This window comes from Bos indicus x Bos taurus, chromosome 19, assembly GCF_003369695.1.
Source record: "Bos indicus x Bos taurus breed Angus x Brahman F1 hybrid chromosome 19, Bos_hybrid_MaternalHap_v2.0, whole genome shotgun sequence".
NCBI classification, from domain to species: domain Eukaryota; kingdom Metazoa; phylum Chordata; class Mammalia; order Artiodactyla; family Bovidae; genus Bos; species Bos indicus x Bos taurus.
Window position 1 is genome coordinate 18,767,907 of NC_040094.1, and position 10,682 is coordinate 18,778,588.

The 10,682-nt window shown below is 43.1% G+C and overlaps 1 protein-coding gene across 2 annotated transcripts in view; it reads right to left on the reverse strand.

Moving 5' to 3' along the window:
- PSMD11 (proteasome 26S subunit, non-ATPase 11) overlaps positions 1-10,170 on the reverse strand; it is a 28,961-nt gene extending 18,791 nt beyond the window's left edge. Inside the window, exons 1-3 of one of the 2 annotated variants that reach the window (XM_027519862.1) lie at positions 10,028-10,170; positions 7,508-7,609; positions 2,106-2,230 (exon numbers count right to left, since the gene is read on the reverse strand). In XM_027519862.1, coding sequence (XP_027375663.1) covers positions 2,106-2,230; positions 7,508-7,609; positions 10,028-10,118 — 318 coding nt within the window. In that variant the 5' untranslated portion in view covers positions 10,119-10,170. The remainder of the gene's footprint in view (positions 1-2,105; positions 2,231-7,507; positions 7,610-10,027) is intronic. The other variant, XM_027519863.1, reaches the window with a different exon arrangement.
- Positions 10,171-10,682: the final 512 nt, after the last annotated feature.

Sequence of the window (10,682 nt, forward strand, 5' to 3'; positions counted from 1 at the left end):
AGAACTCACTGTATGTGAACAATACCTCCAAAAAATAAAAAGAAGAAATAATTAGAACCCAATTAGATGGTAGTTGTACACAGAGAACAAATACAAAAAGGGTGGAGAATAAAGATTGGAGAAAGTTGCATTGACAGAATTTAATAAATGGTTGGATGTTGATGTTGCTATGTTGACTTTGAGGTGCAGACAGAACCATCTGGATGGTTCACAATTTATTCCAAACCAAGCAAATAATCTGTAATCCACAAAAATTACTGAAAGACCTGCTAAGTGGAGTAAGACTCTGGCTGGTGGATAAAAAGCTAAACTACTAATCAATAAAAACAAACAAACAAGAAAGATCAACAGGTCTTACTTAGCACTAATACGACATTGACAACAAAAAGACACAATATGTAAGAGTGTTCCCTTTCACCCTAGGATAAGGAAGAAAAGCCTCTAGTTGACAAGAAAATAATGTACAATGAAGAATAACAATGTACACACACAGTTAAAAGGAGGGCCTAACCAGACATGGAGCCACAAGACAAAGGCCAGTGAATCCCACAAGCCAATTACAGGAGAGCACCAAATTATGATTTGGATAATTTGGATACAGGAGGAGAACCGACCATCAAACAATTGCAGTTCTAGCCACTGAGCCAGCGCAGTTACAGGAAGAGACAAATTCCAAGAGCTCAGTCAAAGAAGCAGCTTGGATAATTAATTTTTTCCGCCTAAAATGTTCCAAGTAACATTTATTAGTCTGTTTCAAGCTAACATTTACTGGTCAGCTCATTCTAAGGCATCCTAATTCAAACAAAAAATGTGGCATCACTTTTTCATGAGCACAAATGCAATTTTCTTTTAAAAGTCAGGGTTACAAAAGAGTAACACCTCTTTAAAACACCACCTTTTCTTTTAAATTGTTCATAAAAATAATTCTAATGCTTTGGTTCAAAAGGCAGCCATCTACATATCTATTTTTGATCTATTATCATGAAACACGGTTCTGCGAAAAACAAATGAACTTGAGGACTTCTCTACAAATAAATTTTCTACAATGAAGTTAGTTTATGGTGTTTAAACTAGGCTTCAAAGAATCATTAAAGAAAGAAACCAGATTTTACAAAGGACATGAATTCAAAGTAAGATCCGTCACGCGCTAGGTTTCTGAAGTTCCCCATTGTTTATTCAATATGCCACTAAGCCCCTTCATATCTTTTACACCCACAGGGGCCATGGCAAATAATGAGACATATAACTACCTACCAATGCCTACCCCTGCCTTTATACCACTTGACATTTTATTTATTTGTTCATTATCTGCCTTCCTCATTAAAATATAATCCTCATGAGAGCAGTAACTGTACACTGTTACAAATGAATCCCTAACACCTGTAACAGTGCCTAACACAGCACACATTCAATGACTGCTGAGGAATACAGAAAAGACAACAACTACATTCTTCCTACAAACAGATTCAAGCAACCACCGTACACCCTGCTTCAATCTACCACTTTTTACCGAATGAGTTTTAACTTTGGTAGCATCTCCTTCTCCGGAATTGCAAACGATAATTCTTTGAAAAGAACTGGAAGAGGCTCAGTGATTCCAAAGAGGCACTCTTCAGTACAGCTCAGGGTCTAGTCTGAACTCGTAGAGGACATGGACAGGTATACCAGTCACTTCAGGACACACGAGACAGACAGATGGATGCTCACTCAATAAAGGCATAAATGCATACAAGACACGCCCAGAAGGGATGCCGCGAGACTTAATTAGCGCTCACTAGGAGCTCTGTGACACAGAGGTACCACAGACACAGAAAACATTACAAAGGTGTGGCAATACAATACCTCAAAGACAAGAATCAGTTTGTGACCCTGATGTAATGAGGATTCCAGGGACCACTGACAATCTCCACTTACAAAGCAAAGCATGGAACAGACCCAAAGTATCAAATGCCCTGCAACAAAGAGAAACTGACGTGCTAAGTCCTGCGCTGTCCTCCCAGCTGTCCCTTACACATTACCACCACAGTGCAGGCAGGCACTTCCTTCACTGAAACAAGACTTCGCTCCAAACAAGACTCTTCTCTTTCGTCCTTCAAGTAGCTTACCTCCTGTCCTGTGGCTGCTTCCATATCAAGAAACAGATCAAGAAGAGATCGGACCAGACGAGCGGCTTTAGCCTTGCTGATGGAATTCAAGAAGGGTCGCACATACTTCAGGAGTCCTCCAAGCTCTGTGGAAGGCAATTGTGACAGGAAAAAGTACCCATCAATATTAGGGACAAAATACCCATTAAAAGACGACCCAAGATAATAAAATCAGTACTTATGTCTGGAAGCAGTCAAAAGGAAACTATTTAATAGGAATTTAAAGCATTCTCAGCAGGTAATAGAGTAGCAAAAAAGTTAACAGCTTACACCAAATCTGTATTCCATTCCCCACTTGGCCACTGGATTACTGTGAGGATCCTGGGAAATGCTCGAGGCTCTCTATCTCATGAGTACAGCAAAGTACTCACACTCTCAGAAAGCAGTATTCTAGAACAGGAAACATGCCATGCCTCAACCACCTTGGACAAAATCACTTCCCCACAATCAACAAATTTATCAGGTTATAGAGTTAAAAGAAAATTTTTTTTCTAATTTCCAAGACTGTCTAAGTTGGAAATCTCAACAGAGATCTTCACTTTCAGGTTCCTTTTTTCCTCCCTTCCTAAAGTTATGCCCAGTTTAGTCTTTTACAATGTAATTTGCATGGCACTCTTCTAAATCAGTTTTTCACATGAAAGTTAGGGTGTCTGTCCCTTAAAGTTGTACTGTACCCTTTTAAAATTCCTCATTCATCTATAAAACCTAAGTCAAACTATGACAAAAACTATGACAAAAAACGTGACCACAACTGAGGCTTCTTCCCCTCTTGTGTGAGAAAAGTGGGTGGCACAGTAATTCTAAGGGGGCACCTTTAGAAACAAGAGGGAAAATGAGACAATATTTCAACTGACCAACTAAGGAAGAACTCCTGGAATGTAGGTTAAAATTACTTTAGTGTCACTGCCTCAAATTGTAGACTCATCCTCCTGAGAATTCGAATTCAGGGCAAGCAAACCTCTCCCTCCAGAGAATGCTAATTAGGGGTCTTGAAATCCTCATCTGCCAGCACAGTCACAGAAACCACGGGGCCGTGTCAGGTATAAAAGGAACTCTATACAGAGCGGGAAAGTTCACCCTTCCCTCCATTCTCCGGTCCTGACTTGGGACTCCCACCGCCTCAGACTCTCCCCCACTCTATCACTCCATTCACCCGCGCCTGCAGCCAGGCCTCGCTCGTGCTGCACCACCACCTGGAATCCACCCCCGTCACCCTGACCTACGTAGAGCTTAGATGCCCTTTCAGGTCGGCTAAAGTCCGACTGAGTCTTCCGTGCCAATGCCAGGCTACACCTGTTTCTCTCCCTCAAATTCTTTGTGCACGTATGCAAACTTCAATTATATAATCACAGCTTTTTAAAAGTAGTCGAGTGCAACGTCCCTTCTGCTACAGCGTTTCCTATTATCCTGGAAGAATTCTGAACAATCTCTAGTGACAGAAATATTCAGAAAGCAGATGATTCCAATCTTGGTCAAACTCAATTGTTCTTTTCTGAAACGTGAGTCTATAGCCTCTTTCCACATGGCTTCAAATATGTGAAGATAACTATCACTTGTATCTCCTGGGCACAGCAACCCACTCCAGTATTCTTGCCTGAAGAATGCTATGGACGGAGGAGCTTGGTGGGCTACAGTCCACAGCACCGCAAAGAGTCGGACATGACTGAAGCAACTTAGCACACATGCACGCGTCTCCCTAAATTTCCCTTTCTCCAAGCTAGATAGCTTTAGCTATTTCAACTGTTCCTCCAACACCCTGGTTTCTACATTCCTTGTCATCTTAGTTGCCCTCCTCCAAATAAATTCTGGTTTGCAAACATACCACCTGTGGCACCCAGAACTGAAAACAATGTTCCACGTAGGGTCAGACCAGTAGAGTTATGGCTCAGTTCTCCTGATCAGACATGTAACACAAGAAAGCATGTTTTGCTTTTGCTAACAGCACTCTTTTTCGGACTGAGTCCATAACGTCTTTGTGCAGACAGGTTCCTCTGTTCTGATAAACAGTTTGAGTCTATAACTTTTTCCTTTCTACACAATTTAGTCTTGCTGGCTTTGGCAACAACCCTGAATCCTAAATCTGTTCTCTACTGTACTGAATCATCCACAGAAATAAGCACACCTTCTGCTATGGCTTTAGCCATATGCCAGATGCTGTCCAGAAGAGCAAGTACAGATCCCTATGGCTTGATGCTAGAGACTTCCCTCCAGGTCAACAATCGATCCATTTGCCATGCCAAACGTTCAAAAACTCTGCTTACATCAGATACGTTGTTTATATCATTATTCCTAACCAGGGGTTAACAAACTTTTTTTGTGAAGGGCCAGATAGTAAATATTTTCAACTTTGTGGGTTATACAGTCTCAGCAGTAGCTACTCAACTCAGCCACTGTAGTGCAAAAGCAGTCATGGGTAATATGTAAACACATGGGCATGGCTATGTTCCAATAAAACTTTATTTACAAAAACAGCTGGCAAGCCATTGTCCCCAGAGCCCTGCAAATCTGATCCGATAAGGCTAACCAAAGAGAACTAGGGTGAGTTTGGAATAATTTTTTCTTAACAAACCCACTGCTTTATATGATTAAAACCTAATCAAATAATCTGTCCCAGAACTTTACCGATGATTACCAGCTTATAATGTCTAAGATTTGTTCTTTTCATTATCTTTTTGCAAAGTGGAATAATGTTTGCCCCTCCTCATTTTCCTTACACCTCTCCATCCTCCATGATTTTTCTCAGAATCACAGTGGCTCTATAAACATATCTGCTACAACCATTCTTTTGATATTAAAAGACAGAAATTGTCAGAGCCTAGAAACTTGAACTTATTGAAAAAGAGAATCTGCTCTCTCTTCTCTCACCTACCTTGGCTTTAATTCTCTCTTTCTGGTGTTATTTCTATCTTTTTCTTAATCATTTTCCTTCCTGGAAAAGGCAGAAGTGAAACATGAGCTAAGGATCTGCCTTTCTCTCTAGCACTTGCTAGCACAACAGTATCTTTTCCAAGTTATTCTTTTTGCTCTAACAGAAAAACAAATGACGTCTTAGTTGCCAAAAGACTCAGTTCATTTTTCAGTTTAGTCTATTACTGTTTCTTATTCATTCTTGATTATATTCCCTGTTTCTTTGCATTTTCACACATAATGATTTTTTAAATTCTGACAGAGTCATATTCACTTCTTCATTCTTTACTTACTGAAGTTATTTGCAAATGTATGACCAGAACTTCCTTTACAGAACCTCACAGAACTCAGCACACTCCTTTAAAGAGTCTCAGGCTATGGAATCTGCAGGTCCCAAGCCGAGACATCACATCTAATAATGAATACCACAATTTTCAATCACAAGCATGCATCAGACAGTCTTATTCACTAATTCCCAAGTTGTCTACTGTCCAGCAGGGATCCTATCTATTTGAGCAGACTACTCAGCACAATTCTAGCCATATGTGAAATACGTAACAAAACAAAATTGAAAATTAACAGAACAGACAGATGTTCTGTTCTCTGGAACCCCAAATTCAAAGGAAAGAACACAAACTGATCAATTATTAATAGCAAAGATGGGTAAATGAATGTAGGCCCCAAACTTCCTTAACATACTCCTCAAAGTCTTTCTTAGAAAACAATGATAAGTAACCTGGAAACGTTCTGAAAGTTATTATGATTCACCTGTTAAAGAGTCCAGTAGGTTTCCCTGTGCACTTCTAAACTTCTCAGGTATGGATCACAGGGAGTGGGGGGCAATGAACAAGCGGGGAGTAGAGCAGGAAACAGTAATTTCAAGCAAAACAGTAACATTTTCAGACAAGTTTTCTGAAACAATGACTATACTACATGCTGTTTTTAATTATCCATTCTACTTGAAAAAGTAGACATCTGAATGGTTCAACAACAGAAAAATTATTTCAGGGAATTCCCTGGTGATTGTGCTCTCACTGCCAAGGGTCCAGGTTCAATCCCTGGTCAGGGAACTAAGATTTCAGAAGACGTGCAGCACAGCCAAAAAAATAATAATAATTTCAATATTTCATGTGGACTAATCATTAAAACTGTTTTGCAACATTAACTGACAGGCAAAAGGAATCCATATACATGGTAAATAGAAGTCATCATACAATGAAAAAAACACACCTACCACTGATAACTCATAAGTGAATAACTATGGAAAGTAATAGCCTTTATAACTCAAGGTCATGAGCTTAGTAGAACTACATGGATTCAAATCCTATTTCTCCCGTACTAACTGGGTGCCCGTAAAAGTAAGATATCTAACTTTTCTGTGCTCAGTTTCCTCAAGTATAAATGGGTAATAGTATCTACCTTATCAAGTTGTTTCAAGGGTTCAGTAAGCTAAATCCCACTTGGGCTTAAGGTAGTTCACAGTAAGCACTTAAAAACAGTTTTCCTTTTTAATGATATTTTAAATAAGATGCAAGATACATATAAATACATCCTTCCAATTTCATACAACTTTACTCAACTTTCTACTGATTAAGTCTAATAATTAGTTGTCACCCTTAATTGGGAAAGATCTTTGTTCTCAAGTTCAACAAGTTTTGCTAATGCATACCTATCATCCTCTTGGATAACAACATAATTTGGAGGAAAGTAACCCACAAGATGAACTATGTTCAATCCATTCTAATGAGATAAGCTCTAAAATCACTTTAAAGTTAACTAAAATCATCCATGTTAAGTTTAAGCAGGCTACTCTGATACTATTGCCACTTCACTGGCCAAAGGCCTTCCTGGCCAACAGGGCTCTCTCAGTCCAGGACACACCCATCATCAGAATATCACTTGGAGCCTGGAAAGTCAATGGTTCCATTACAACTAGACTGAGCAACAACAGGTACAAAGTCCTAGGTACCAGTGGAGAAATCTTGGGAAGGTTCTCTCCATTTAATGTCTTACTCATTGTGTATCAGGAAAAAAGGACAGCAAATCACTTCCTTGGATACAAAATCCCTGGTCATTTTGAAAGCAGGGGCCTAGGTACTCTCCACCTTAAGTACATCAGAACAGATCCATGAAAGCACCGAAGACTGCTACTGCCCACATGTAAGGGAGTGCAGTGAAAATCCAAAGCAGAAACAAACCACAGGTTACTGTATCCCAACAGAAACAGGATTCTTCCTTCACCTGCAGAACAAAAGTCATCCATGAAAGAACTGAGTTTAAAGGCCTCTTAACTTCCTGACAGAAAACTAAAGCTCAACAAGTGGACGATAAAATGGAACTTCATTACCAATAAACTGTGTGGATACAGTCCTATATTCCCTCACTCCAACCAAAAAAGTGAAACTTCACGCAGCATCTCAGGTAAGAAGAGAAAGCAATCCATTTGGAGCACTTACCTGCAGCTTGTCCAGTCTTGGCCAGGAGAGACCCCAGTTCCAGGATGCTCTGCTCCTTGACCTGCACTGCCTCCTCGTCATTCTCCTGAATGTCACGCTTCACTGGGAGAGGAAAATGCAAACCCTCTTAAAATTCTGACAAAAAATGAAGACTAAGGGAAATTTCACCCTCACAAGACCAAATACAAACTCAAACAGTTAGCAAAACACAAATGCTAGAGAGCTTTAAAAGAAAAAACTTTAAACAAGAAAAAGTAAATTGATCATGCAGTACATGTCCCATGTATCTATCTCATCAGAATAGACTCCTCTTTGGAATTTAAATGTGCCTTTTCAGTCTACCACTTAGAATTTCCCTCACCCACATACACTGGCGATTTCTGTTGCTGTCACTTGGCTAATGCAAAATTTAAACAAAACAAGTTCTTTATGCTTGTGGAGGAACACCCCATGCCAGGCGCTGTTAAAATATTAAACATACCTGTCTGCATATTTACCTGCTACAAACTAAAACCAAATGACCAAGTTACTGATAACTATAAAGTCAAAAGCCTTTCAATAAACTTTAGGCCTGTGGAGAACCTCAGCTGACTGATGTGTTAGGGATAAACAGGTCTACAAAGCCATTCAGGAAAAACAATCCTGTCACAGCTCCAGTGTGGTCCTTAGGAGGGAAGCTAGTTTAAGGTATTTAGGAACTGCTTAAATAACTGTGCTAACAGTCCCTCTTCCAACTGTTAGTAACTATTCTACCACTTGAACACTGGCCAGCCTCTTCAAGCTTGTAGTGATAAGTTTAGTAATCATCACTAGCTATCACTTCTCTTACAAAGCATCATGACTTGACAAAAACCAAAATTCTGATACTCCATGATGGAGTCTGGAAAAAGTAAGGCTGTCAACCATCATGACTCAAGCTTACTCTAACAAAGAAGCTTTCAGTGAACTCTCTCCTAATACAGTGGGCAAGCAAGAAATACTCTGATTATAATGTTTACCATAACGCCCACTTTATAAAAGACAATATAATAGGCACTACACACAAAATATAAAACCCATGCTTCTCACATTAGTTGTAAATACTAGTGTGTATCCACAGGATAAAAATACACATTAAAAAAAAAAACACTGAGATAACTCTAGTTCTGCAACTGTAACTGACTTAAGTCAAGATCAGAACTTCAAACTGAAATACAGCCTTCATTTACCAACATCATCCATTCACTGATGCATCTTAACCTCCATTTCTTCCCTTTTTCTAGTAGCCCCAAAGATAAAGACATCAAGATCCTGTCACTGTCCTTTCTTCATGAAAGTCAGGAGTACCAAAATTCAACGGACTGATGAGTCAACTGAAAAGTCAATAGCCTGGAGGTCCCACATACACGTGCATTCTCGAACTACTTGTTGATTCAATCCGAATCTTCTCCAGCTACATTAGAAACATCACTACTGCCTGGGTAGTGAAGAGCTAGCCCTATCTGAACCCTTGATGGATGAACATTTAAAAGCCCTCTGTATCATCATAAATTTATTTCTGTTCACACCTGAATCCCAGTTAGAAAACTGTCGGAAGCGACCGGCTCGGGCTCCCACGTCAATTCCCCCATTTGCATGCAAGGTGTGAGACAATCATACTACAGTGCTAAGACGTTTTTCTTTCATTTTTTCCGGCAAAGGGCAGCCGGCAGGTTGCAAAGAGTTCGCGGAACTCCGCGGCTGACAACTAACTCTCTGAACTCTCTTCCAAACCTCTCCGGGAAAGTCTAGGACGATTAGTCACCTCCTCGGGCCGGGCGGTCCCACCCCAACATCTGGTTCTCACACCCTACACGGGGGGGTAAAGGAACCTCTCGGCCACCTCCCCAAACCAAATGCCAACCTGAGGTGTGTGCCCCCTCGGTGTCTCAAAACATACTCAGGAAGAGCCCCTGCAAGTGGAGCTTTCCGCGGTGGGCTGGCACAAGTAGCAGCTCCAGCGTCCGGAGGAAAGGAAACTCCAAGAGAAGAAGAGCGAGCGCTCGCGCTCCCACCCGAGCAGGCTGGGCTGACAACAAGGGCGGGAAATGCCTGTCCAGAGCGGGTTTCTCAGGCCCTCAACTGGAGGTTCTCAGACCAGCTCATGACAAAGCCCGCCTGCCGGCCGGCACCGCTCCCGGTCCCGGGCCAGCCCGCACCGGCCAGAGCGGGAGACAAGGCTGGGGAGCGACGGGGCTCCGGCTCGGCCCACTCTCCCTCCGCGCGCCGAGCCCACCGTGAGTCAGCAGCCGGCGAGTGGACGCCGGGCTTGCCTCGGGGCTTCGTACCGGGGTGGGGACCCCGGGGCTCCAGGGAGCTCCGAGCGGCCTCGGGCCCCCGGCCCGGCCCCCCTCACACTCACACACACACACACACACACACACACACACACAGTGAGTCAGCAGCACCGGTGCCGGCTAGCCCGGCCCCGCTCCGCCGCCGCCGACCGACACAGGCCGAGCTGGACCAGCGGGGACAGAGAGGGCGCGCGGCGACCTTTACCGATGGAGTGGAGGATGTCGATGGAGGCCTCCCGGTCGGTGCTGAGTAGAGACTGGGCTCTCTGGAACTCCACCACCGCCGCCGCCGCCATCTTACCGCTCTCACACCGTCCCCGGCCGCGGCCGCCGACGCCGGAAACACACGCCCGGAAGGCCCGCCCTCGTCTCCGCCCTCCTCCACTCCAGGAGCACGAAGGGAGCTGTAGTCTCTGCGCGGGGGCCGCGGAGGAGGGCCGAACGGTGAGGATGAGAGCCGGGGAGCTTGCCGCCCACCAACGAGGCTCTCCGGCACCGCCTAGCGGCTACCCACGAACAAACGAGGCGGTGCCTAACCATTGGGAGCCCGAAACTAGTCCCCAGCCACCCACAAGAGGCCTCTAAAACCCCGACTCCCTCGCTTGCTCTTGAGAGAAGTGTTTGAGCACCCGCTTGGGTATTCAGTGAAAGCTGTTTGGCTTTCTTTGTAGCTTCCACATTCAGCCATTCATTCAGGGCAATAAACAATCTCATAAAGTGCTCACTGTGTGGCTGACAAAGAATCAGTTCAGTTCAGTCGCTCAGTCGTGTCCGACTCTCTGCGACCCCATGAATCACAGCACGCCAGGCCTCCCTGTCCATCACCAACTCCCGGAGTTCACTCAAACTCATAGCACTAT